General features: G+C 36.5%; 5 protein-coding genes and 1 long non-coding RNA gene across 14 annotated transcripts; 3 read left to right on the top strand and 3 right to left on the bottom strand.

Moving 5' to 3' along the window:
* Nucleotides 1-97: 97 nt before the first annotated feature.
* Nucleotides 98-3231, bottom strand: LOC104785231 (U4/U6 small nuclear ribonucleoprotein PRP4-like protein). Of its 2 annotated transcripts, none has more exons than XM_010510410.2 (7): nucleotides 3150-3231; nucleotides 2968-3042; nucleotides 2603-2725; nucleotides 1678-2404; nucleotides 829-1285; nucleotides 537-734; nucleotides 98-437 (listed from the first exon to the last, which is right to left on the bottom strand). In XM_010510410.2, the coding sequence occupies exons 3-7, from the start codon at nucleotides 2670-2672 to the stop codon at nucleotides 243-245; spliced, it is 1647 nt and encodes a 548-aa protein (XP_010508712.2). In that variant the 5' UTR covers nucleotides 2673-2725; nucleotides 2968-3042; nucleotides 3150-3231; the 3' UTR covers nucleotides 98-242. The 2 variants fall into 2 exon arrangements, with proteins under 2 accessions (XP_010508712.2, XP_010508711.2); XM_010510409.2 differs by having other exon boundaries at nucleotides 2968-3061; nucleotides 3150-3229.
* A 5859-nt stretch (nucleotides 3232-9090) lies between these two features.
* On the bottom strand, nucleotides 9091-14285 carry LOC104785228 (uncharacterized). 4 transcript variants are annotated; one of them, XR_015598284.1, is made up of 10 exons: nucleotides 14002-14194; nucleotides 13317-13451; nucleotides 12428-12527; nucleotides 11175-11235; nucleotides 10955-11086; nucleotides 10699-10860; nucleotides 10563-10618; nucleotides 10252-10375; nucleotides 9737-9796; nucleotides 9091-9306 (listed from the first exon to the last, which is right to left on the bottom strand). It is a non-coding gene; the product is annotated as an uncharacterized LOC104785228 (long non-coding RNA). The 4 variants fall into 4 exon arrangements; XR_015598285.1 differs by having other exon boundaries at nucleotides 11006-11086; XR_015598286.1 differs by lacking the exon at nucleotides 10955-11086 and having other exon boundaries at nucleotides 14002-14285.
* On the top strand, nucleotides 11328-13933 carry LOC104785229 (cytokinin dehydrogenase 1-like). Its single transcript, XM_010510408.3, has 5 exons — nucleotides 11328-12211; nucleotides 12409-12536; nucleotides 12645-12905; nucleotides 12991-13253; nucleotides 13343-13933. The coding sequence occupies exons 1-5, from the start codon at nucleotides 11545-11547 to the stop codon at nucleotides 13764-13766; spliced, it is 1743 nt and encodes a 580-aa protein (XP_010508710.2). The 5' UTR covers nucleotides 11328-11544; the 3' UTR covers nucleotides 13767-13933.
* Nucleotides 14286-14321: 36 nt separating the features above from the next.
* Nucleotides 14322-19696, top strand: LOC104785227 (uncharacterized). Its single transcript, XM_087513069.1, has 12 exons — nucleotides 14322-14811; nucleotides 14925-16185; nucleotides 16274-16513; nucleotides 16780-16909; nucleotides 17042-17194; nucleotides 17273-17481; nucleotides 17579-17648; nucleotides 17815-18021; nucleotides 18386-18621; nucleotides 18765-18843; nucleotides 18927-19061; nucleotides 19199-19696. The coding sequence occupies exons 1-12, from the start codon at nucleotides 14517-14519 to the stop codon at nucleotides 19367-19369; spliced, it is 3186 nt and encodes a 1061-aa protein (XP_087369195.1). The 5' UTR covers nucleotides 14322-14516; the 3' UTR covers nucleotides 19370-19696.
* Nucleotides 19697-19967: 271 nt separating this feature from the next.
* LOC104785226 (S-formylglutathione hydrolase) lies at nucleotides 19968-22422 on the bottom strand. Its single transcript, XM_010510405.3, has 7 exons — nucleotides 21825-22422; nucleotides 21391-21508; nucleotides 21199-21246; nucleotides 20859-21055; nucleotides 20559-20657; nucleotides 20399-20464; nucleotides 19968-20301 (listed from the first exon to the last, which is right to left on the bottom strand). The coding sequence occupies exons 1-7, from the start codon at nucleotides 21957-21959 to the stop codon at nucleotides 20122-20124; spliced, it is 843 nt and encodes a 280-aa protein (XP_010508707.1). The 5' UTR covers nucleotides 21960-22422; the 3' UTR covers nucleotides 19968-20121.
* A 128-nt stretch (nucleotides 22423-22550) lies between these two features.
* On the top strand, nucleotides 22551-25282 carry LOC104785225 (glycerol-3-phosphate dehydrogenase [NAD(+)] GPDHC1, cytosolic). Of its 5 annotated transcripts, none has more exons than XM_087513072.1 (7): nucleotides 22659-22798; nucleotides 23046-23156; nucleotides 23250-23995; nucleotides 24085-24306; nucleotides 24388-24635; nucleotides 24729-24868; nucleotides 25030-25282. In XM_087513072.1, the coding sequence occupies exons 3-7, from the start codon at nucleotides 23338-23340 to the stop codon at nucleotides 25151-25153; spliced, it is 1392 nt and encodes a 463-aa protein (XP_087369198.1). In that variant the 5' UTR covers nucleotides 22659-22798; nucleotides 23046-23156; nucleotides 23250-23337; the 3' UTR covers nucleotides 25154-25282. The 5 variants fall into 5 exon arrangements, with proteins under 5 accessions (XP_010508703.1, XP_087369198.1, XP_087369197.1 ...); XM_087513073.1 differs by having other exon boundaries at nucleotides 22679-22899; XM_010510401.3 differs by having other exon boundaries at nucleotides 22551-22798; nucleotides 23046-23995.
* Nucleotides 25283-25338: the final 56 nt, after the last annotated feature.

Below are 25338 nucleotides of genomic sequence, written 5' to 3'. Positions count from 1 at the left end.
GCTTTGCCTCTGACAATTACAGAATCATTACTTTAGTTTCTTGTACAACTAATACAGCAACGTAATTTTTTGTTAAGATGGTTTGAAGTAACTCATGTAAACAAAGTTGACTCATTTGCTTTTGTTGAACAAAATGGCAAAAATTCTCAAAGATAATGTATCATCATCATCCTGAACTTGTATAGATCCCGACACGATATCAATAACGATTTAATGATTCTCTATAACAAACAAGCTTATCTCTAAAGATCTATGTCCATTGTATCTTTCCCTTCATCTTCATCATCACCATTTCCACTGCTCGTCCAAAGCTTGATGGTGCGGTCATGCGATACAGTTGCGATACACGAGCTATCTGCAGTGATATCTAGCGAGGAGACTTTTGACTCATGTCCTGCTAAGCTTTTGACGAGCGAGAAATCTCTTCCCGACCATATCTGTTACACAAAATGTAAGAAATTAGAATCAAACTATAAGCAGATGAAACACAAGATTAATAAAAAAGTACTTAGGAAAGGGACTACAGAAGTACTTACATTGACTCTCGTGTCGTATGAGGCAGTGGCCAGGAAGTAGCCTTCTTGTGGTTCATACTTCACTTGAGACACAAGGTTAGCATGAGCTGGGATAATGTACAGTGACTTTCTCATTCTTAGATCCCAAATACGGCATTGATTATCCTCACCACCAGATGCCAAGTGATAACCATTAGGAGAGAAATTCACTGAGAGTACCTGGAGAAGCATATAAAGCAGAGGAGATTAGAAATAAGGTTAGTAAATTAAGAGAAGTAGAATACCAAGGGAACAAAACTAGAATGCTACTTACAGGCTTGATGTGTCCTTGGAAGACAAGAATACTCCTACCAGTGCGGAGATCCCAAACCCGTGCGAGTGAATCAAGCCCAGAAGAAGCTGCTAATGCTCCATCTTGTTGAAATGCAATTCCATAGACACTGCGACTGTGACCTTCTTGCAAAAGCAGCTCTGCACCTGTGTTTATATCCCACAATCTCCATGTTTTGTCAAAGCTGGTTGTTCCCAGGTATCTTCCTGATGGGTGGAAGGCAACGCGTGCAAGACGATCCAAATGACCTTCAAAAGTTTGTAGCAGCGTTCCATCAGTTTTCCACAGCTTTGCAGTTCGATCAGCAGAAGCAGTTGCTAGACAATCATCCACAGGGGAAAACACTACATCAGTTGCACGTTCTTTGTGGTCCTTCAAGATAGCAATCTTTTTTGTAACTTGAGGCATCTCCCACAATTTCGTAACTCCACTTAGAGAACTAGACAAAAAAAAAAACAAATTACTAATCAGAAGAGAATTACAGAAGTCATGAACCTCGAGAATGTGTAATGCAGATAGAAAGGGCAAATGCACTAGACATGGAGTATGTAATTTATAAGATAAAACTGTACGCCTAACTAACATCATGTTTTTAATGCAAGGAATTGAAACTGAGGAAAATCAGCAGGTTCAGTATTTAAGAACAGGATTATTAACATACTTGTCAACTGATATATCAATGAAACTAAAATATGCAGGTAGAATGTAGTCTAGTCCAGGTAATTCTAATCAACTAGAGACGAGCAAAAATGTCTCACACCTAAGAAACTATATGTGGAGAATAAGTAAGTTTGTGCTGGAGAGTATGAAGGAGATAGAAGAGAGACATACCATGTGGCAAGTATTTTTCCATCGCGAGAGAAGGAGCAGCCAGTAAGAGGACGATCGTCTCCAAAATTACTGCAATCAAGGACCATGTTTCTAGCCTGCTTTAAAGCCCACTTAGTCTCTGCATCCATATCTTCATCTGGATCATCCCTCCGCCGCTTTGCACGCTGAATCCTGACAGCAGCTCTCTTGGTAGAAAACTTGGCAATTTCTATTCTAGCCTCTCTAAGTTCCTTTGGACCCTCGGTAAAGAAAGGGTATTCAGGTACATCATCATCCACTTCCTCTTTTGGAGCCGCATCTTCGTCGTGAGCTTCAAGTAGTTTATCCAACTGCCCATTCATATCAAGCCTACCCATAAGCTGAGCCAACCTAGCTCTTCTCTCCATTTCCTGTTCTCCAAATAGAGTAATGGGCTCCCCAAGTCGTCTAAGGCGATCCCTAACTGATTTGTCATTTGTTGGAACTGCGACAGCAGCAGTACGACGCTTTACCATCAAATCTTGCATCGCCTTTTCCTGTCTTTCTCTGACCTGCCTACTCCCTTCAGATATCTCAAAATGTTCATCGTCTGAATCAGAATCCGAGTCACTGGTTTTCGTTTCACCATTTTGTGAAAGAGGTGGCCTAAAAGTAGGTGGGCGGGAAACTGGAGGATGTGGCATCATTGGTATTGGGGCCATTGGTGGAGGGAAAGAAGGAGGAACCACAGGTGGTAAAGCAGAGAAACCTGAAAGTTGCAGTAAAAGTGAGACGTCAATCACTAGAGTTAATAATGATCACGAAACCAAAGAAAACCCCAACACACTTTCAATAATAATTTGAAGAACGAAACAGACAAAACAAACTCTCTACCAGGAATAAGTGAAATAGATACAAGGGAATTCAACAGCATGTAATCTTAGATGTAACAAAGCTAATGAATTACCTGGAACTGGAGGTGCTGTGATTTGAGCAGTAGGTGTCAATGACACATTATCTTCCTTGTTGGGTTCCATGATTTCCTTATATCCCCAAAAAACACCACCGAAGCAACAATCTAGAGAAAACCCTGGAGCAAAGAAGAATTCCAAATCAGTTCTCTGGGACTTGTATACACGTAAAGAGGGTAGCTTTTAATTCTAAAATCGAAGTATCAGTGCTCTCTGGGGAATTTAAACAAACACCTAACAGTCAAAGTATCAAGCTTTCAATAGTCACTTCATAAGGGCATACATACTCTCGTGTAGTTCAAAAGACACAAAGAACCAAATTAAAATCAACAGGTTTCAGAAACTGGGATAGTAATTTTACCAGGAATTGACGAAATCCACGAATCTCGTTAGTCTCGAGATAGACTTCTCTGCTGCTCCCCAAGCTCCGTGTATCCTGAGACAAAACCCATAACCTAATCAACAAACCAAATTTGTTAAAAACCCAACTTTACGAGAAACAAAAGAGAAGCTGAATCAGAAAAACAAAAAAGTAGTTCATACCTCTCCGGAGACGGTAGCCAAAAACCGGAATAGAGAAGAGAGAGAAGCTGAGATTTTCCGATTTAGAGCTTAAAGAGGTTTTGAGTAGACAGACATAAACCAACTTTCTGAAACGGGTCGGTTCATATTGGGCCTTTTCATAATGGGCTTTTCCTTTATTCTTTTTTTGGTGACAGATACTACGACGTTTCTATTTGTAAGAAATCAATAAATCAATGAATTGTCTTGCAACCCCAACTCCACAAAGTTTGATATACTCATTGTACGTGTGTGTGCACATTAATGTTTATCTTCATTCTTCATGTTTCTAATTGTCCACTGAAACCTTTTTGAGTGTTTTATTACTCATTCTCTAAACCTTGAAATACACGACCCATGTATAGTGCAGCACCGTTGCAAATATACTCTTTCTGTTTATGGTATCTCGCACACGTTGTGGTTCTTTGGGATGTTTATATATTTACATGGCAATAAATCGTCGGTGCTATATCCTAGTTGGCTTTCGGATACCATAATCCATGTACCCTTTTTAATATACTAGTTATTAAGATATACACATAGTTTATAAATGTGCTAAGCTTCCTTTTACTTAGCTCATCTAGAGTATTGTATATAAGAGACGGATGTACATTCATATTCATTAATGAGAAATATTCTTCCCAAGTTAATACTAGTCACTTGTTCTATACTTATCTTTTTGCTTCTAAGCAAACCCTGATTCTCTAACTACTCAAGTCAACTACAAGTGACATTGTGCTTATATGTGACTACTCAAGTTAACTACAAGTGATATTATGCTTATATGTGTTTTATTTTTTTCTTTGACTTAACCTTTCTGTTATATCTTATATGAAGATTAAGGATGGGAATTATCGTTATACCAATACTAATAAAAGTGAGTTTGGTTCTATACTATGAACAGTAGAGAGCATGCAGCATGTTACGATAAAAAAACGATCTAATATTTTGCTAAGATATTTTTTTACAGTTTTAGTTGATTTATTTTCGAATATTCTCATATGATTCTCTTACTAGCATGATTTGATCAAAAAATTTGGTAGCCTTTCTATCATGTTTCAATAGAGTATAGCTAATTCGGGCAATATTCCAACATAAATCTGAAACGTGACATGCAAAAAGTTATACGAATAAAATGGGTGACCCTTACTGTTACCGCCCCTGTTTTACTATCAGTCGCATATTTATTTTTTCCACAGTGTTGGTTTCTTTCTGATGTCTCAAAAGTTGGCCGACCCCACAATCTTTTTCTCACACAGTGTAGTTAGTTTTTTTGGTGAGTGGTATCAATCTATCAGTCAAATGAGTCAGTCTGAGATTCAAGATATTGATCCTACCATATCATATTAGTATCCACGTGGCGCAAGCCAAGACATGGCTTAGAGGAGGGGTCCCTAACTCCATAGGGCTCGTGACATTGTTCTCCAAATAAAGGTGGTTCCACTTTGCTGAGACTTTCAAGCACAGCCATTAAGACTTGCACTTCTTCTTCTTCTACTACTTCTGGTTCCTAAATCTTGTCTGCTCAATTTCTAAGTCATTTAAATGTCTTTTCGTGTTATCTCTCAAGTCCTTTTCTTCCCCGTGTTTTTTACTTACTTTCTATCTAGTGCAGTGGGTGAGGAAATGGCTCCACTTACCACGTGAAGATAGCTTGAAGATAAACCCTTTTTCTATGTTCTATAACCCTCAATAGACAATAACTCACTTGTCACTTTCGTCTTGAAATACTTGGGACTTGATGCTTAATCATTCCTTGTTTTGAATGGCTTATTTTAGTTCTAAGATGAGATTTCCAAGATTTACTAGCTAGTTCATTGAACTTAATTACACAAAGGATCTATGCTTTGAATCTTGTTGATAAAATTTTCCTTGTTATTTCACTGTTAATTTAATTCTTTCAGAAAGCACTCACAGCATATCTTCTAATGTGTCCCTACTTCTTCAGAAATTGTTCTACGAGGTACTTATTATTCCATTTTATTTCTTATTTTTACTGTTATCGTTTGTGCCCACTAAGACACAAGCTTAGCTTTAAATTACTCGTTCACATTTGATATGATCATTGTTTTTATTCTATTTTTTTAGTCTAATCTAATAGTTTCACGACCTTAATTATAGACAAAACTTGTCATATGGGGTGTCACATTATGCCTCTGAAATGATTGTGTTACAAACTTTATGCAAATGCTTATTATCTATTTGGTTATTTCTCCATATTATTCAATAGGGGTCCAGAGACGACTGATTTGTCACAAACTGATTGAGTCTTTATTAAGACATAAATTAAAACAGTTACTGAGTTGTTGCAGAAGACTCTCCAATGGTGTTTCTATGTAGAGATGTAGCTTTCTTGTGATGTAAGAGTACTCTCTCAAATCTTGAAGTTGCGCATGCAGAAGATGGTCATTGTCATTAATCTTAAGGGATCACTTGGCCCTGGCCTTCGTTTCCTTTCGAACCTTTTTTCCCCCTTTGCAACCAAAATTCAAACTTGTGAAAGGGATAGTGTCTGCCACATGTTATATATATTATATAAAGAAAACTCAACTGTTGTTTTCACTTTCATATACCCTTTTCATGACTAGTTGCAGCACATAAGTGTCACAGTTTTCTCTTAAGACGTGACCTAAATACCATTTTACATGCTATTTTCGTCGTAGATAACTAATTTATCTGATGCAAGTTTTAAATAGTTCAAGTTAATTCATATTTTTAGCCTTCCAATTTTTTCATTTAATATATAAGGTTTTATACTTCTGTTATATGTACATGTGTGTGATCTTTGTTTTTAAATATTGGTATATCATTCTTGTGAATACCAATTATATGCATATGTTAAACTGTACGTACATAGTGTATTAAATTTCACCAGGGGTAAAATATTTTTGCTTGACTCCCTTGATAGCAATAGGTCACCTAATTTTCATTTACTAAATTTCATTATTCCTCAGTGTTATTCTTATTATTAATAATCGAAGTTTCTAGTAATTTTGTAACTTATTATGTCAACTATCTGGTAAGAATATGGGTGTATCTGTTGACTTGACTAGTACTAGTAAACCAATAGACTACAACCATTTGGCTATGAAATATGAAGTTCTAACTTTAAGATATAGAGTTTAATTATAACTTTGCAAGATACTTTATAAAAAAATGTTTATATTTTTCCCTCAACAAGTCACACCACTACGAAATTTATGATGGAGCCCATTAGATTTGTAATCCCGACCACATAATATGATTTAGGAAGAGATTATGCCAACATATTGTTGAAATTTAATCTCAATATTGTAAGATGAAGAATATATGGATCGGAGTTTGTCTGTCTCATCATGCTTAATTTTGACAACAACAATCTAAGAAAAAGAACAAATAAAACATAAGGAACACTAAACTAAGCTACAACCGATCAATCATATTTTGTATTCGCAATCAAATATATCTTGTATGTAAACGTTAGAGTAGATCGTGGATTAATTACAGTCTATAGATGAACGAGCCCTGACTAGTCCGAAACCATGTATATATTCATGAGGATCCACGTTAGAAAATTTAATATATATATATATATATATATATATATATATATATATATATGGTTTTGAACTTGTCAGGGTATATATATATGTAGGTCTAATTTTCTGATATGATAAACATTAATAAAGGAGCTATTCCTCCCCAAGACAAGAGAAAAAAAAACGGGATTAGATTATATAATATGGTGCGTTGCACTAAAACCACAGAATTTATAATTAGAATATAAAAAGCTTTATTTTGTTCACACAATTGGTCTTCTTTTGGTTTCTTGATCCTCCAACAAAACCATCAAATGCTATAGTTTTTTGCCTTGAAAATATTATTAAGAAAAGGACAAGTGCTGTGTTTATATATAAATAAATGATACGATTAGATATTCGAAAAACAAATCTTAATGAATGGTTCTCTTCTCGCGCTTAGAAAAAAGGTTATGTGCAGTATCGTTGTTGTTGATTACTCCTATGGGGCTAAGGTTCCACAGTGATTATAGCATAAAAAGGAAAACGAATCATACCTACATATGTTTAAATAAAACCCCTACTCTTAACTCACAAATTGTGGATTAATAAAGAATTGGTTGGCTTGGTTCAATGTATTTCATGGTAACATACGCACTATCAAACTAGAGCAAATATGTATATTGATTACGTTAGTTAGATAAAATATGGAAACTTAGGTATAAACGTAAATAACAATCCTTACATCTATACTAGTATTTTTGCAGCAGTTTTTGCTCAAAAATCTGTTTTGGAATTATATTCATATCCAAACAAATTTAGTTAATTCTCTCTATATTTTTATAACCAAACAGAATTAAAATATTTTAAATATCCATATATATAATATTCTATAATTAATATAGATATTAGAAGATTTATTCCATATTAAAAAATATATTCTCCTATCCTCTTTTTTTGATTTTAAAATTTAAATATAGTGAATCATCATATAATATATAAAGTTAATAAAAATGTGAATTTTTCCTGCATATATTGTGATTTAAATTTTTTTAAACAAACATATATTACTCAATTAATATAAAAAGTGTGTGTTCAACATACATATATAGTAAATTTACTGTATATATAGTAAATTATAAAATTTTAAGAAGATTATAATTTATAACTGATATATCTAAACTTAATAAAAATTTTAAAATTATGAATATTTAAACATACTAAAATTTTAAAATAACACAAACGAGTTATATTACATGACGGGTTATATGATATTACATGATTGAATCGATAATACTAAAAAATATAATTTCATTAATATGATATTTCAATACGGGTTAAATCCTTATTTTACTATTTTAACAACACCAATATAAAATATGTCGAGTCAAACTGATTTACTTAAGATTGTATTAAACAAAAATTATTGTGCGGTATACCACGAATTATATACTAAAATCACTAAAATTAACAAAAGAGTGCATTAGCAAAATTAGTATTAAAATAGTACATTAATAAAAGAATAGAGAAAAACTTGTCCTGCGGTGTACCGCAGGTCATATATAATCTAGTTGTTAGTAAAATCATAATTTTGTGTGTAATGTAACATCAAATACAAACAAAATATATATACTTAAATATAACTATTAAGTATATATGTTTTAATTTTTTGTTTAGTCTAATTACTAGTTAAACTACCTAGTCATGTCCTAAGCCTAAAGTTTGGGCAATGAGATTCATTAATTCCTAAAGGACAAATCTTTGATATTTAAATCAGATTATAAGATTGCTTTCTCAATGAACAATTCGAGCTATATAGTCTAACATGCTAAAACACATTCATTGTTAGACAAACTAATTAGTTCTCTTCCCCTAAATAGACACGTAATTTGTCTTCTTACCCTAAATAGTAAATAGACAACTTTGTACAAGTAAAAAAGCATATGTTGAAGATTTGCTTGGGGATTTCTTTGCAATAATTAACCAAAAACCAAATGAAATTAGACTAATATTTGTTTGGTGAACTCATAGGGTCTACATCACAAGTTATTTTTTCCTTGACACGGGTGTACAACAAACACAAGCTATATAGGCAAATTGGTAAGTAGGCTCAAGACCCAAAAATAAAAAGTTTTAAAAACTTTAAGATGAAAATTGCAAGCGGAAAGAAGAAGAAGACATATAGTTTTCTGAAACGAAAGAAAGATAATAACCCATCACTGCAGAAAAAAGGTATCCCTCTAATAATTGAAGACAATTGTAACCTAATGTCAACGAACTTAGCCAATGAGCCCAAACTCCACCTCGACGTTCTATCTTGGGACCATTTCTCTCTCTCTCTCTTTTTTTCTTTCTAAATATAACTTGAAATTGAGATATCACTAATTATTTACAATGGTGTATTGGTAATGGATCCTAGGCATCTCGACTTCAAATCCGGTTAAAGAAATATAATGGAAAATTTAGATACATGTATCATATATAGAGTAATGATTACATTAATACGTTTGTGGATTTGTAACCTTATTTTTGCGGCAATGGTGGTGGTTTAATATTATTCATATTTGTACTCATCATGATGCCACCTAAACAGTCTTAATATGCCCAACTATCTTCTTATTGCAATCTTCACGGCGATTTACCTGTGAAATTAGCAAAAACAAAAATAAAAGAAACTTTTAAGTGGAAAGTGACACTACAGTGAGACCTGCCAAAAAACTCGACAAGTTTGAATTAAACAACTTAAAAGAATTCACCCACAGAACAATAAACTTTTACAAAGAAAAAACCAACAACTTTGTGTCACTAAATCTATAGAAATGTCAATAATGTTGCTGTACGGAAAGGGATTCACTTGGGGTCTACAAAAATTCATGGTGTTCTTTGATGATGCATTGATATTCTCTATAACAAGAAATAGGAAGGAAGAGAGATACATCATTCATCATACTCGATTTTTCATGATATCGATCGAAGTATAGCATGAAGAGAAGGGAGTTGTTTTGTGCCACTACTAGACTAAAATACTCTGTTAATAATGTCATAATATAGAAGAAAGTGTATCTTACTTACAAGGGTAGAAAAAAGTGTCTTGTGTGTATTTGTCCACTACAGCGACCAAGGTATTGTGAGCTACGATTACAATAACAAAGGTGAGTTAGCCAATGCCCCCAATAATTGGGACAATGTAATCATGATAATATTAAAAAAAATAATGCAATAAAGCAAACAGAAAATAGAAATGCAACAATGAGCAATGAACAATGAAAGGGTGCTTCTTTAGTCACAGAAAAAGGAGTAATAATGTTGAGACCACTGGTTTTCATTGCACACAAAGTCACATAAGACAGATACACGACGAAGGGTAGTTATTCACTGCAAAATTCTGTTGACATAATTGGTCACTGTAAACTTTTTTGCTTCATAGACTCCTGTGAGTCATTATATCCTAAGATCTATATATTTGTTGGATGCCACTTAGTCACTTACTATTACTCAAAAAGAAAGTAAAGTAGAAGAAAGAGTTGAACATTAATATCAGTCTTAAATTTTCAACACTTCTATTCAAATGAGAAAAGAATCAATACCGTTGATTTTAATTTATTCGCAATGCCTCCTTTGTTCAAACTTGTCACTCCTCATTGCCATCTTCTCCATCCTTTGCTTCCATTTTTCCCGACTAATGTAGCTAAGGCCCCTACATCTTTCAATCTCACAACAAAAAGACACAACACATACTCACAAGTTAACACTATACGTAAATCATATCTTCTATGTTTATTTATTGCAAGTAGCACACAGCGCCATTGATTTATCTTTTTGAATTTTCCTTTCTTTATCACCTCCAACTAAGATCTAATTACTCGTGAAAAAAATATCATGACAAGGCCTTACTTACTTGGTCTTTCAGGACCACCAATAAGTATATATATAGCATACAATCTTTTCTGTTCCCTGTTCAATATGTCATGCTGACAGTTAAAAGACTTTTGTAATGAGATAACACAAAGCACTTCAAAATGCAGCTGTGGTACTTTTTTTTTCGTTTCTTAAGCTATTTACTGCAAGCGAGGACACACATGAACAGCACCAGGGAGTCCGAAAACATGTATACGCAACAAGATTATTTTTTCTCTAAACAATATGGAAGAGGAAGCTTGGTTGCAACACGTGTTTAGGACAGTTCTGTATCCATCCTGCCAGGAAGAGTAGCCAGTGTTGATGTTTGGTCCTAATGGGTAAACTTACTTCCAAGATTTATAGTCAAATTTAAATACTGCATAAACTGACAGGATCAAATGATGCAAAATGGTCCCAATAAGCATGATCCAATTAGGTTACCAGACTTGGGTGTAGAGGATGGTGGGCAAGATTGTCTTCTCTCAAACTGAGCTCATGTACAATGAGACCCAAGTAGGGGCCCTAGAGTACATGCTCTGACAGTGAGCGTAGCCAAGAGATAAATTTATAATAAGAAGAAAAAAGTATGCAGTAAAACAAGAGTTTTTACCTTTTATGTAGGAAATCTTGGCAGGGAGAGAATGTATGTACCCGGGATGTGAAATATTAACCTACCATAAAAAAAGATGAAACTTAGAAGTTGGAAATACTTTTCTAGTAACTTTCACAATATATATAATATACAAAAAAAATGAAATAAAATGCCACAAAGATATCTTCATTTACAGTAAGAGACAAAAAGTAATGGCAATCCAGCTACATAGTGAACCAAGTATATGACTGTACCGCCCAAACCTTTCCTTTAAATTCCTCTTTCTACCTCCTTTTTTTTTTCCTGAGAGTACTCTAAACCTCAAGTTTACTTCTACTTCCCTCATATCATTCCGCCTCTTTTTGCATTTTCTCTCAAGAAAGTAGAAATGGGACTGACCTCATCCTTAAGGTTCCGTCGACGAAACAACAACACTTTCCTCAGAATCTTCATTATCTTGGTTCTAAGCTGTATACCAGGTAGAACCAATCTTTGTTCCAATCATTCTGTTAGTAACTCAAAAGATCTACCTCCATCAAATCCTTCAGATATTCGTTCCTCATTAGTTTCACTAGATTTGGAGGGTTACATAAGCTTCGATGATGTCCACAATGCCGCCAAGGACTTTGGCAACAGATACCAGTTGCCACCTTTGGCAATCCTACATCCGAGGTCTGTTTCTGATATTTCATCAATGATGAAGCATATAGTACATCTGGGCTCCACCTCAAATCTTACAGTAGCAGCCAGAGGCCATGGTCACTCGCTTCAAGGACAAGCTCTGGCTCATCAAGGTGTTGTCATCAAAATGGAGTCACTTCGAAATCCTGATCTATGGATTTACAAGGGGGAGCAACCGTATGTTGATGTCTCAGGTGGTGAATTATGGATCAACATTCTACGCGAGACTCTAAAATACGGTCTTTCACCAAAGTCCTGGACCGACTACCTTCATCTGACTGTTGGAGGTACTCTTTCTAACGCTGGAATCAGTGGTCAAGCGTTCAAGTATGGACCCCAAATCAACAACGTGTACCAGCTTGAGATTGTCACAGGTATGTCGTTCATGCTATACGTCTATATATGGTAGTCTAAAAAAAGGCATCTCTTCAGAAGCAAAAACACTGACGACTTAAATAGTTTTGGACTCTAAATAAGTGTGCATAGGCCCCAATGTGAAACATGTAACGCACGATTGTAATTTGCACCAACAAAAAATGATATAAACAATATATTTTACATATTGAATCAGGGAAAGGAGAAGTTGTAACCTGTTCCGAGAAGCGGAATTCTGAACTTTTCTACAGTGTTCTTGGCGGGCTTGGACAGTTTGGCATAATCACCCGGGCACGGATATCTCTTGAACCAGCACTGCATATGGTAAAGTTCTATCTTGAGCATGGCTGCTGGAAAATGTAACTTAGTCAAAATATATACGCTATGATTCTAAGCACCAGTTAACTGATACAGTCAAATGAATGTTAATAGGTGAAATGGATCAGGGTACTCTACTCTGACTTCTCTGTATTTTCAAGGGACCAAGAATATCTGATTTCAAAGGAGAAAACTTTTGATTACGTTGAAGGATTTGTGATAATCAATAGAACAGACCTCCTCAATAATTGGAGATCATCATTCAGTCCTAATGATTCCACAGAGGCTAGCAAATTCAAGTCAGATGGGAAAACTCTTTATTGCCTAGAAGTGGTCAAATATTTCAACACAGAAGAAGCTAACTCAATGCATAAGGTAAGATGTGAAAGCAAATATATAATGAAAGTTAGTTAACTTCTAACGAATGGTTGCTAACATAACGAATGGTTTTGCCCTGCAGGAAACTGACAAGTTACTTTCAGAGTTGAATTATATACCATCCACTTTGTTTTCATCTGAAGTGCCATATATTGAGTTTCTGGATAGAGTGCATATTGCGGAGAGAAAACTGAGAGCAAAGGGTTTATGGGAGGTTCCACATCCCTGGCTGAATCTCCTGATTCCCAAGAGCAGTATATCTAAATTTGCTACAGAGGTTTTTCACAACATTATCACAAGCAACAATAACGGACCTATCCTTATTTATCCAGTCAATCAATCCAAGTAAGTGAGCAAAATGCCAAAACCATATCCTTCCAATGATTTCATTAACATAAAATTACTAACCATATCCAACTTTTCTTTTGTTGCAGGTGGAACAAACATACATCTATGATAATTCCAAATGAAGATATCTTCTATCTCGTGGCCTTTCTCCCCTCTGCAGTGCCAAAATCCTCAGGGAAAAATGATTTAGAGTACCTATTGAAACAAAACCAAAGAGTTATGAACTTCTGCACAACAGCAAATCTCCATGTAAAGCAGTATTTGCCTCATTACGAAACACAACAAGAGTGGAAATCACACTTTGGCAAAAGATGGGAAACATTTTCACAAAGGAAACACACCTACGACCCTCTAACGATACTAGCTCCTGGCCAGAGAATATTCCAAAAGACAACAACAAGAACAACAACAAGAACACAGTTATCTCCAATCCAACTCTCAAAGTCAAAAGCAGTCCTCAAAGGTACCACAAGAAGAGCATCAGTACAGCTAAAACCTAGAACTGTATAAAAACACAAACGTATCCTGTGTCCTTGTAACGGCTCAGGCTAGGCAGCAAGAGATTGAAAAATTCTTTCTTTCTTTCTTTTTTGTTTCTTTTGGTGAAAGAACAAATTTTACAGTCTGAAACAAGTGTCCCTTACATATACTCAAAAACATAATCTTTTACAATAACATCTTCTCTCTAAGCCCCTTTTATAATCTAAAAAGAAATCTCCAAATCAGAACTCACAAAGAGACTTACCTTGAAGAATCGACTTTGGAATCTCAATTGAGTTCAGTAGCCGCGGAACGGGAGAATCAAAACCTAAATTGGCGCCTTTACGCCATGAATAGTCCCGAAGAAGAGCATAGAAGAAGCTTTCTTCTTCTCTCTTCTTCAAATTGTGAGATTTTTTTCAAAATTTCGCTTCGTCTGTCACACGCACGACACGAGTACATACACACGTGTGTTTGTATATTTGTATAAGTATTATTTTAATTAAATTAAATTAAATTAAATTAATTTTCTGGGAAACAGACGCTCCAGGAATGGTTCTCGTCTTCTTCAATTGGTAATAATAATAATAAGCAAATCCCAAAAAAACCCTAACGGTACTTAGTGTGTTATAGGAAGCTAAATACATTTCACCTACATCTTCACCTCTGCACGCAAGAGAGCTGATTCGTTTCACCTACAGATTCCTTTTCTAAACCCCTAAATTTTCGATTTTTTGTGATTTTTGATTTTTGAAAAAGAATCGAATATTTTTTATTTGGATGTCTCCTGCGGCGGTGGAGATTGGTTCTCCGGTTGAAAAGTTCTCTTCTTTCTTAAACCCTAATCAAAATTACTCTGAGTTGTTCCCGGAGAGTGTTCCCACTCACGATCAACGAAACATGGACGCTTCCTTCTCCTTCGGGTTTGGTGGAGCTGGTTCAGGACAACAACACACCAAGACTCGTCAAAAGCCGAGGCTTGTGAAACTTAGGAAGAACGGTAGAGTGGTTAAAGGACCCTCTTTTTCCGGCGAGGTTTTTTCAGGTTTCAATCCGTTTGCGCCGCCCAGTCAAGGTAAAAAAAAAAAAAAAAACTTTTTTTGTTGGATTTGTGCCGGAGTTGAGTTCAATGAAGATCCAGCTTTTGATACTTTGTGAGCTGATTGGTTTTTGTTTTTGTTTATGTAGGTAGTGAGTCACCTGGAGATAAATGTTTCGTCTTTGGAGCTAATGGGAATAGTTCTGGTGCAAAAGCTAGTCCAGGTAATGCCACGGTATCTTCTTTGTCTGATGAGGAGTTTAGTACACCTATAGGAGACTCTGAGTTGAGTTCGGAATCCACTAAGGAACATTCAGATAGAGGTGTGAGAAAGGTAGATAATGATAATCGTGAAAACGTCAGACAGTGTAGTGAGAGCACAACTTGTGATGCGAAAACTGGACTTAAGTTTGATAGCAAGTCTAACAGTGTACAGTTTGCTCATGGTAAAAGTAAAGTTGTCCATAAAGATGGTCCTGGAATGAACCTGGCTGATGACATGGAGAAGCTTAATATCAGTGAGTCCAGAGTTCATGGTGGCAGCGACTATGAGGAAGCAAGGAAATCCAATAACACACCTGTGTTTACTTTTGGTAGTTTTGGAAAGCTTGATCCTAAATGTAAGGAAGGTGTGGCAACATCAGGGTCATGCTCTTTCAGTTCCAATGGTTTTCACGAAAGTAAGAATGCAGAGGATGTAAAATCCCGTTCCAAGACTACCAACATAAACAACTTACCAAACACTAGCTTTGGTACAAGAACATCCTTAGATGATTTGAAGGTACCCGAATGGGATCCTACTTTGCTTAAGAACAGTCTTTTCCCAGAAATGAGTAGAAAGTCAGTACATGCACGAAGAAATCGTTTGTCCAAGGACAGGAAATCGAAGAACGTCAAGGAAAAAATGAAACAGCGTGAGCCAGATCGTTGCAACAATCAGACTTCTGAGGGAATTCAGGCTCAAGAAAAGCTCAACTCCCCTGGATATTGCTCACCGATGGATTATTCTCCATATCAAGGTGAGAAAGCCAGCAATCAATTTTCAACAGAAACTCCTCTAACATCAATTGATCCCGCACATTCAAGCAAACATGACAATTCCCGTTCTAGCAATGACGTTAAGGTTGCCTCAGCCAGGGATTCATCTCTCTTCACAGCAGAGGATCATGGAAGTAGTTGTACGCCAAAATTTTCTTTCTCAGCATCCACCTCTCAGGGAACAATACCTCATAAAAAGCTTCAAGCTGTAAAGAAATATAGGAGGAAAGTTAATAACAGTTTGCCAAAAAAGAATCTTAATGCAACCATGCGAAACAATCAAGAGAATCAACCTGTGAATACAGGTCAAGCCAAAAAAGACTCAGGCTCTACATCGATGATGCCTGATGTCTGTGAGGTTTGGCGACTAAGGTATCATATACTAACTCAAGAACTTGAACATTGGTGCTTTTTGTATATTTTCTTTCTGAGAATTGAGAGAAGTAATTTTGTGTATCAGGGGAAATCAAGCCTACAAAAATGGTCATATGTGTAAAGCTGAGGAATGTTACACTCAGGGTATTAATTCTTCCCCGTCAAGTGGTAGTTCAGAATACTCTGTCAAGCCTCTTGCACTGTGCTATGGTAACCGTGCAGCAGCAAGGATTTCTCTTGGAAGACTGAGGGAGGCTATTAGCGACTGTGAGATGGCTGCTTCACTTGATCCAAGCTACATTAAAGCGTATATGAGAGCTGCAAAGTAAGTTTAAGGCGTACTTCTCCCAGATGGTTGTTTTTCAGAAATTAGTGTATCACTATCACCTCGAGTCAATTTGTCTTTTTTGGTATTTGCTTAAGCTTTATAGCTTGATTTAGTAATCCCGCCAGCTAAGGTTTTAGATAGAATTTTCTTGAAGTTAGCCAAGGAAGTGTATATCTTAAAAATGAAGTTTGTATCTAGTAAATCAATGATTATGTTACTTAATTGAATTTGATTTATTCATATTTCTTCAATGCTTGCTTCAGCTGTCATCTTGTGCTGGGGGAACTTGGATCAGCCGTGCAGTATTTTAATAAATGCATGGAATCCACCTCTACTGTCTGCTTGGATCGACGAAGTACTATAGAAGCAGCTGAAGGTTTACAACAGGCTCAAGTATGCATTCTCTCCTAGCTATATCACTTTCTACCATGGTCTAATCAAATTAATTTTGCCAAGAATGTGCTGAATCGGCTCATACTTCTGGTAATGTCTAATTGAATATATTTTGATTTTACTTACCGGCAGAGGGTAGCTGAATTTACCAGCTGTGCATCCATATTATTGGAGAAGAGAACACCTGATGGTGCATCTGACGCATTGGTTCCAATTTCCAATGCCTTATTGATTAGTTCATGCTCAGATAAATTGCTTCAAATGAAGGCGGAGGCGCTGTTTATGGTGAGTAGCATTTCCTTTTCAGCTCTCAAAAATTGAATTTTGCTTTCAGTGGACATGATCTCCCCTGTGAATTTGCAGATCCGACGTTATAAAGATGTGATCGAGCTTTGTGACAATACCCTTCCGACGGCTGAGAGAAATTTTGTTTCAGCAGGGACTGGTGGGACGACAAATGTTGATGGATTGGGGTCTACGCATCACAAGCTGATAGTTTGGAGATGGAACATGATGTCCAAGTCGTACTTCTACTTGGGGAACCTTGAGAAGGCCCTTGATATATTAGAAAAGTAGTAAACACTATTTCTACCTTGTGCTATAATGAATTTATTGTTATGCATGTATTATATTTATTTGTTTGCTTAAAGTGTATGTTTTGCTCCCCAGGAATCAGGGAGAGTGTCGTGAGTCACCAGTTTCTTTAGTGGCCACCATTTCTGAACTTTTACGTTACAAGGTATGCTTTATGTTGGAACTTAAAAATTCTTCTTATTTCTGTGTGGTAAAATGTTTTCTTTAACATCAATAGGTCTGATACAATCTTTCATTATGCTTCTCTGCTGAATACAAATGTTTTTTCTTGCGTTGGTTACATTTACCAAAGTTTTCTTCTGTGATTACAGAACGCAGGTAATGAAGCTGTTCGGGACGGAAAGTATATGGAAGCAGTAGAGCAGTATACTGCTGCACTATCAAGAAATGTTGACTCACGCCCTTTTGCAGCAATTTGCTTTTGCAATCGTGCAGCTGCTAATCAGGCCCTAGTCCAAATAGCTGATGCAATTGCCGACTGTAGTCTTGCCATGGCTCTTGATGAAAACTACACGAAGGTATATGATCATATGTTTTCTTTGAACTTGTAAACAAGCACACATGAACCTTCCTCTGAGCTAAATAGAATGCTTATGAAGTTTTGTACTGGAATTGCTATAGGAAGGTGCAGTAAGATTCGTTTGTGGAATGCCCATTTCCCTAAAACAATATTTACTCACAAACAAACAAATTTTATAGATCTTTCAAGTTCTCAAATAAGAACACTCCCACTTAGCTGTATAACCACTTAGATAGTTATATTGTTTAATCAAGGAGCATGTATAACCTAATTTCTTGAAATGTGGCAAGGTACTGAAGCGGCATGTAAACATCGTTGAGGTTTCATTGAAATATCAACCTGACTTATTTTTCCATTTTCAGGCAGTCTCCAGGAGAGCCACATTACATGAGATGATCAGAGATTATGATCAAGCAGCTAGTGATCTCCAGAGGCTTATCAGCATTCTCGTAAAGCAAAGTGATAAGACAAAAAAAACGCCAGAGGCATCTGCAGAGCGTGCAAGCAGCAGGAAAGAACTAAAGCAGGCCCGTCAACGGTTGTCTGTGATGGAAGAAAAATCTAAAGAGAGCATTCCTCTGGATTTCTTCCTCATTATGTATGCTAACTTTTCGCACAGTCAATTATACCATTCATGTTATTGGCGACGAGACTACAATTGAATACTCTATGCACTAAATTCCACTATAATTGTATGCTGATATTCAGACTATCTTCTAATCTCGTTTTGCTAATTTGCAGGGGAGTGAAGACAACTGACACTGCTGCTGATATCAAAAAGTCATACCGTAAAGCAGCTCTTAGACATCACCCAGACAAGGTTACCTAGTGTTTTACTGGCTGACAATGGATCCAAATCATTATTTTACATCTGCTGATATTACCTCTTTGATGTGTATTCAGGCTGCACAGATTCTTGTCAGAAGTGAAAGTGAAGGACCGTGGTTGAAGGAGATATTAGAAGAGGTTCACAAGGGTGCGGATAGGCTCTTCAAAATGATTGGAGAGGCATATTCAGTTCTTTCTGACCCAACTAAGGTTCACTTTCTCGCCTCTTATGCCTACAAACCTTTTAAGCGTGATTCAGTTTGCCCCCTATGAACACTTACTAGCAATAGAACATCCTAGCACTTGCCACGTATGATATGTTACTTATCAGGTTTTTGTTTTAACAGAGGTCAGACTATGAACTTGAGGAAGAAATTAGAAAAGCCAAGGCATCTAGAGAAAGCTACAGAAGAAGAAAAGCTGCGGAAGAAAGTAGCCCAACGTATCAGACAAGTGCAACCAGGCGATACTGGAGGGACAGCGGGAGTACATACCGAAATACGCCTTCTTGGTGGTAGAACCCTGAAATTCTAGGCGACATTAGGAAAAGGAACCCAGTATTCTTTTTTTTGGTGGTTTAAGCAAAGAGGGATCCACTGGATTTCTCCCAGGTGAGTCATTCCAGAGCTGGTGAAGTGTAAAGGGTTGCTACACATCAGTTCAGCAAATGATACCAGCTTGCATACTAAAGAATTGTTTGTTTCAATGGTGAATAGGGCAACTCCTGCGAGGTTGTGACCCAACTACGTTGTCTGAAAAATTGATGATTGTACTGTTTGTACTTTGTAACACATTGAAAAGATAAAGAAATGATAAATCTAATTTGGTCTGAACTTATCTTAAAAGCGTCTGAAACTCTCAAAATGCTTGACTGAAGCTTGAGTTGCTTGTTCATAGGTGATTTATACTATAGCTTACGGAAGCGATAAATTTATACATTTATCCAAATTTTTCTGTAACATTTGAGTCTGCCTCAGACAACATTTGAGTCTGCATGTTGTCCTAAATTGGCCGCTCTTTTCATGCTAAGCTTGGTAAAGGAAACACTATCTTTGAGTCTAAAAGGCTCTCATCTTGTACATTTATATGTGTTCTTTTGTCTGGTTGAATTAGGTATGAAGCAAACATGGATTTTTTAATATTATTATTATTGTAGACAAAAAAGAGCACACAGAGCAGTTACTGAACACAAAACATTACAAGTCTACTTCCTTTATTGATACTAATATTTGGACAAAGCCAAAGCTGGTTGCCAAGTAGCTGAAGTGAGCTATAACTTCAGGGCCTGAGCATGGTGACTGATGTGGTCTTCTATGAAGGTGGCGATAAAGTAGAAGGAGTGGTCGTATCCTGGCTGGAAACGCAGTAAGAGCGGCGCTTTCACTTTCTTGCATGCCTCCTCAAAATTTTTGGCCAATAACTGATGAGGGTAGAAATTGTCGCTTTCTCCCTGAAATGGTTGAAGGCAAAGATGGTTCAGGCTCGCAAAGTAAGGCTCGCAAAGTAAGACAGATAACCAGCAAAAACATGGAGTTAATGGATTTTACCTGATCAATTAGAATTGTAGCAGACAGATTGTGGAACTTAGAGATAAGACAAGTGGCGTCGTATTCCTGAAATTTCCAAAACGAAGTATGCATCAAACTTGGGAGATGGATATTGTGTGGCGGCTATATGCATATTGAATTCTTTATAAGTTGTTTTTACCTCCCAAGCAGCCTTGTTGTCACCTAGATAATTGGTGAATGCCTTGTGTCCCCATGGACAATTTATGGGGTTGGCAATCGGTGCAAATGCAGACACAGACTGTACATGTTACAGAGCAAGTGATTAGAGTGAAATAATGATATAGGAGAAACACGAATTTGGTTAAAGCACATTTATCCACCCCCATGAAAGATATCTACTTTTTGATTTAAGATTCTAAGTCTCAAGCATCGTACTCAAATCGTACTCAAATGCAGTGCCAGTAGAAATTTCGAAAAATACTTAGAAGTAAATAAATACCTTGTACTTATCGAGGTTCTTGAGGTATATAGTAAGAGCTCCATGTCCACCCATGGAGTGTCCAGATATAGATGCATTTGCTGTGTCAAGCTGAGAGAAGTTATCACTCAGGAGTTTTGGCAACTCTTTGACAACATAGTCATACATACGCCAGTTCTTCCACTTTTCCTGAGTAGCATTGAGGTAGAATCCAGCTCCTAAGTAGAGGAAAGAAAGAAAAGCTTATCACCATTCATTGTAATAATGACCTGAATACATGAATACTACCAAACCAATAAATCTAAAGCTACAACTGGTTTGAAAGAATGCAAACCAGAAGAAGCATGTAACGTTTGCATACCTACACCAAAGTCGTAACTGTCTGCTTCTCCTTCAACATTTAGTCCTCCTACAATATCAAAACCATCACACATAGTATTAAAAAACCAAGGGAAGCTGATAAACCAGAGTAAAAAAACATGGCAAACAGACAGAGTAATTTCTACAGGGCAGACATGACAAACCAAACAAATGAAAATACTATATGGCTCACTTGGGGAAGTATCTGGAGAAACAAGAGCAATGCCATGAGTAGAAGCAGCACGTTGAGCACCAGATTTAATAATGAAGTTCTCGTCTGTGCAGGTGAGACCAGAAAGCCAGTAAAGCACCTGTCATTCAACAAAAAAGGAGAATCATTTCGCTAAAAAACCAATCAATGGTTCTGAAGTAACATTATTTATGCATCCAAACATAGATCAAGGCAAGTTAGGAATACAAAAACAATCATGCAAAACTAAAGTCTTATTCTTTAGCACAATATGGAAGAAACACACAGATAACAACAGTAACTGAGAAAAAAGTGACAAAAGATCCATTATTTACTGTGGAAACAGATCAAATCACTACACAGGAGCAAGAATCGAGAAAAATACAACAGGAAACTGAGATCAGAGTATTGAAAAAGAAGGAAGTTATATAACATACAGGAGATTTATGGGAAGATGAAGCAGAAGGAGGGAAGTAGATGGTAAAAGTCATAGAACATCCTAGTGTCTCACTGTAGTGTTTGTATCTTTTGTTGTAGCCATTGAACATCTTCGTGCTCCCGATCTCCTCCATTCTCTCTCTCTCTCTCTCTGTAAAGTTCAAGCAGAAACAACAGAAGCTGCGATGAAGACGATGATGATGAAAAGACGATCGAACTAGAGAGGTCTATCGGTTTCTACAGTAGACAAGACTCTTTAAAGGCCCAATTAAAGAGTCTTGAACGGCCCATTAATTTTACCGTTTTAGTCAAGAGCCTCTGAGTCGACCAGAGTGTTTAATTTCATTAAGCAAAAGAAGAAATCAGTTTCATTATAAAGTATGATGTATTTATTAGGGTGATCAAATCATTACTATATATAAACATTGACATATCAAGAGATAACGCATATTTTTTTTTTGAGGAGGTCCCATTGATTAATTAATATGTTTTTTCGGTGTAATAATAAATGCCAATATCTATCTATAAAAAAATTTCCATAAATGTTGTTCAGATTGTACAATCCAAAAAAAAATGGAGGGCATAGTATATTAGTATAGATGATAGAGAAAGCGAAGAAGACTGGTATCCATAACCATAAGAGATGGGAGTAATTTATTTTCTTGTGCCATTAAATGACTCTATCGGTGTGTATACCAAGTTAGGCACCTTCCCCTTAGATAACAAGAGCATAAACCACAATAATGTTAAAAAATAAAGTCTCTCCCTTTTCCTCAACTGTACCCATCAATGCTTATGTCCATCCTTCTCCCTTTTGCTCTGTATTTAATTTAACTCATCATCTGCACTGCATGCAAGTTTTATGCTTTTGATCTATCTTCTCATGCGTTTTTTACTTTCTTGATTTGGCAATTCTCATGAGTTGATGTTTTTGTGAGAGATCTTTTTTTTTTTATGGTTGCCGACACGAAAGGTTTGTTCTTGACTTGTGTTTTTATTTTTTTATTTTTTATTGGAGATTCTTGTTTTTGGTAGATGAACAACTCAAAGACGGAGCTAACAAAGTCTTTTTTGGTATTCCATTATTTTATTCCATGGTCTTTCCTCTGCATTGTGTGTCATGTTTGTAGTATCATTACTATTTAAAGGAATTTTGGTTATCTATCAATATGCATAAATGTCTGATTTTTATGATTTTGTCCCCTTTTCTTACATGGCAGCAAAGAAGCTACAACTCAACTTTTGTTTGGTGAGAAAAATCTGAGTTAGCGAACCAAGAATATCTTTAATTCCTTTTGGAACAAGGAGTTGGTTTGATTGGTAACGCTCAAGTTGGTCTCTCTCTTCTTTTTTTTCCTTTTTCAAATCCAAGTTGATTTCTTTGTTCTCTCTGAATCCTATAACCAATATATATAAATCTATAGTGGATTGCATAACCACCAGCAAAACACTTCCTAGACTTTGTTCCATTGCCTTTGGTTTGTTTGAGTTTCTTGGAGTGGACTGAGAAATATGGTGGGTAGCATTGAGGCCAAGAGCCTGCAATCAAACGGTTCTGTAATTCATCATAATGGTCTTAATTTGGAGGAGAAGCTTGATGAGTTCCGTCGTCTTTTGGGGAAATCAGACAAGGATCCGCTAAGGATTGTAAGTGTTGGTGCTGGTGCTTGGGGAAGTGTTTTTGCAGCACTTCTCCAAGAAAGCTATGGAAGTTTCAGGGATAAGTTCCAGATCAGGATTTGGAGAAGAGCTGGGAGAGCTGTTGATAGAGCAACTGCAGAACATTTGTTTGAAGTGATCAATTCAAGGGAAGATATCTTGAGGAGACTGATACGACGTTGCGCTTATCTGAAATATGTCGAGGCAAGGCTCGGTGATAGGACACTCTATGCGGATGAGATTTTGAAAGACGGGTTCTGTCTTAACATGGTTGACACTCCACTTTGCCCTCTTAAGGTTGTGACAAATTTGCAAGAAGCTGTGTGGGATGCTGATATTGTTGTTAATGGATTGCCTTCAACCGAAACACGTGAAGTGTTTGAAGAGATTAGTAAGTACTGGAAAGAGAGAATCACGGTTCCTATTATTATCTCTTTGTCAAAGGGTATTGAAACTTCTCTTGTACCAGTTCCACATATCATAACTCCAACAAAGATGATCCATCAAGCAAGTAAGTTTCTCCTTCTTGACTTTGCTCTTTTATTTGACAATCTTGCTTAGTTTTCTTGAATTGGTTATTAATTTTGGTGTTTGTGGTAGCTGGTGTGCCTATTGACAATGTACTGTATCTTGGTGGACCGAACATTGCTGCTGAGATATACAACAAGGAATATGCCAATGCTAGAATATGTGGAGCTGAAAAATGGAGGAAACCACTAGCAAAGTTCTTAAGACAACCTCATTTCATTGTTTGGGACAATAGTGATCTTGTGACACATGAAGTAATGGGAGGCCTCAAGAATGTCTACGCCATTGGAGCTGGTAAGTTTCTGTGTGTACACAAGGACTTCAGTAATTACCTAAGGTTTTCACACTTTGATCCTTGGCGTTTTACTTTTTCAGGTATGGTAGCAGCGCTTACTAAAGAGAGTGCTACAAGCAAGTCTGTGTATTTTGCTCATTGTACATCTGAGATGATATTTATAACTCATTTACTAGCACAAGAGCCTGAGAAACTTGCAGGGCCTTTGCTAGCTGACACTTATGTGACCTTATTAAAAGGGCGTAATGCGTGGTACGGTCAAATGCTGGCAAAGGGGGAAATAAATAGAGACATGGGTGATAGTATAAGCGGCAAGGGAATGATTCAGGTATTCAATCTGTGAAAACAAGTCTTGAAAGAAGTTTGAAACTTTTAGGAATCAATTTTACTGATGTGAATGTGGGATTTTTTTGTTGAATAGGGTGTTTCTGCAGTGGGAGCCTTTTACCAATTGCTTAGTCAGTCAAGCTTAAGCATATTGACATCTGAAGAGAAGAAACCTATAGCCCCAGTCGAGTCATGTCCTATTTTGAAGACACTCTACAAGATACTCATCACAAGGTAAATATGAAATCTGAAAGTTTCTAATCTTCCAAAAATGTTCAAGTTTGGTCAGTCAGGTTTCTAGCTTTCATGAATGTTTTGGACTTCTTGAGACATTGAATCATATTATAAACTTGCTTCTTCAATTATTTAATGAATTATGTTGTTCAATTTTGCAGAGAACAATCAACACAAGCTATTCTGCAAGCATTAAGGGACGAAACATTGAACGATCCTAGAGACCGTATCGAGATTGCACAGAGCCATGCATTCTACAGGCCTTCCCTTCTTGGTCAGCCTTGATTACTCAATGTCAATGTATAATCCAAATTTGTTGAATCTTATTACGCAGACATACGACATAAATTACTTGTGCAAGCTGCAGATGGTTCATTGAAACATCATAGCTTTATTGAGAGGGGTAGTTCCACATCTGTCATATCTTAAATTTGATTCTTGTTTAGTCTCTTGAGTCGATGAAATTCTTG

This window comes from Camelina sativa, chromosome 5, assembly GCF_030686135.1.
Source record: "Camelina sativa cultivar CO46 ecotype springtype chromosome 5, ASM3068613v1".
In the NCBI taxonomy this organism is placed as follows: Eukaryota; Viridiplantae; Streptophyta; class Magnoliopsida; order Brassicales; family Brassicaceae; genus Camelina; species Camelina sativa.
Note: the sequence above shows the minus strand (reverse complement) of the source record. Positions and strands in the feature narration are given on the sequence as shown.

Excerpts from the sequence above, each read along its gene's own strand:
- LOC104785231 (XM_010510410.2), bottom strand. The coding sequence starts at position 2,672 with ATGGAACCCAACAAGGAAGATAATGTGTCATTGACACCTACTGCTCAA. Across the intron at positions 2,405-2,602 it reads CACAGCACCTCCAGTTCCAG|GTTTCTCTGCTTTACCACCT; the intron begins GTAATTCATTAG and ends TGCAACTTTCAG. Across the intron at positions 438-536 it reads CATACGACACGAGAGTCAAT|ATATGGTCGGGAAGAGATTT; the intron begins GTAAGTACTTCT and ends TTTGTGTAACAG.
- LOC104785229 (XM_010510408.3), top strand. The coding sequence starts at position 11,545 with ATGGGACTGACCTCATCCTTAAGGTTCCGTCGACGAAACAACAACACT. Across the intron at positions 12,212-12,408 it reads CCAGCTTGAGATTGTCACAG|GGAAAGGAGAAGTTGTAACC; the intron begins GTATGTCGTTCA and ends ATATTGAATCAG. Across the intron at positions 12,537-12,644 it reads TTGAACCAGCACTGCATATG|GTGAAATGGATCAGGGTACT; the intron begins GTAAAGTTCTAT and ends GAATGTTAATAG.
- LOC104785227 (XM_087513069.1), top strand. The coding sequence starts at position 14,517 with ATGTCTCCTGCGGCGGTGGAGATTGGTTCTCCGGTTGAAAAGTTCTCT. Across the intron at positions 14,812-14,924 it reads GTTTGCGCCGCCCAGTCAAG|GTAGTGAGTCACCTGGAGAT; the intron begins GTAAAAAAAAAA and ends TTGTTTATGTAG. Across the intron at positions 19,062-19,198 it reads TTCTTTCTGACCCAACTAAG|AGGTCAGACTATGAACTTGA; the intron begins GTTCACTTTCTC and ends TTGTTTTAACAG.
- LOC104785226 (XM_010510405.3), bottom strand. The coding sequence starts at position 21,959 with ATGGAGGAGATCGGGAGCACGAAGATGTTCAATGGCTACAACAAAAGA. Across the intron at positions 20,658-20,858 it reads AGAACCTCGATAAGTACAAG|TCTGTGTCTGCATTTGCACC; the intron begins GTATTTATTTAC and ends TAACATGTACAG. Across the intron at positions 20,465-20,558 it reads ACAACAAGGCTGCTTGGGAG|GAATACGACGCCACTTGTCT; the intron begins GTAAAAACAACT and ends TGGAAATTTCAG.
- LOC104785225 (XM_087513071.1), top strand. The coding sequence starts at position 23,338 with ATGGTGGGTAGCATTGAGGCCAAGAGCCTGCAATCAAACGGTTCTGTA. Across the intron at positions 23,996-24,084 it reads AAAGATGATCCATCAAGCAA|CTGGTGTGCCTATTGACAAT; the intron begins GTAAGTTTCTCC and ends TGTTTGTGGTAG. Across the intron at positions 24,636-24,728 it reads GCGGCAAGGGAATGATTCAG|GGTGTTTCTGCAGTGGGAGC; the intron begins GTATTCAATCTG and ends TTTGTTGAATAG.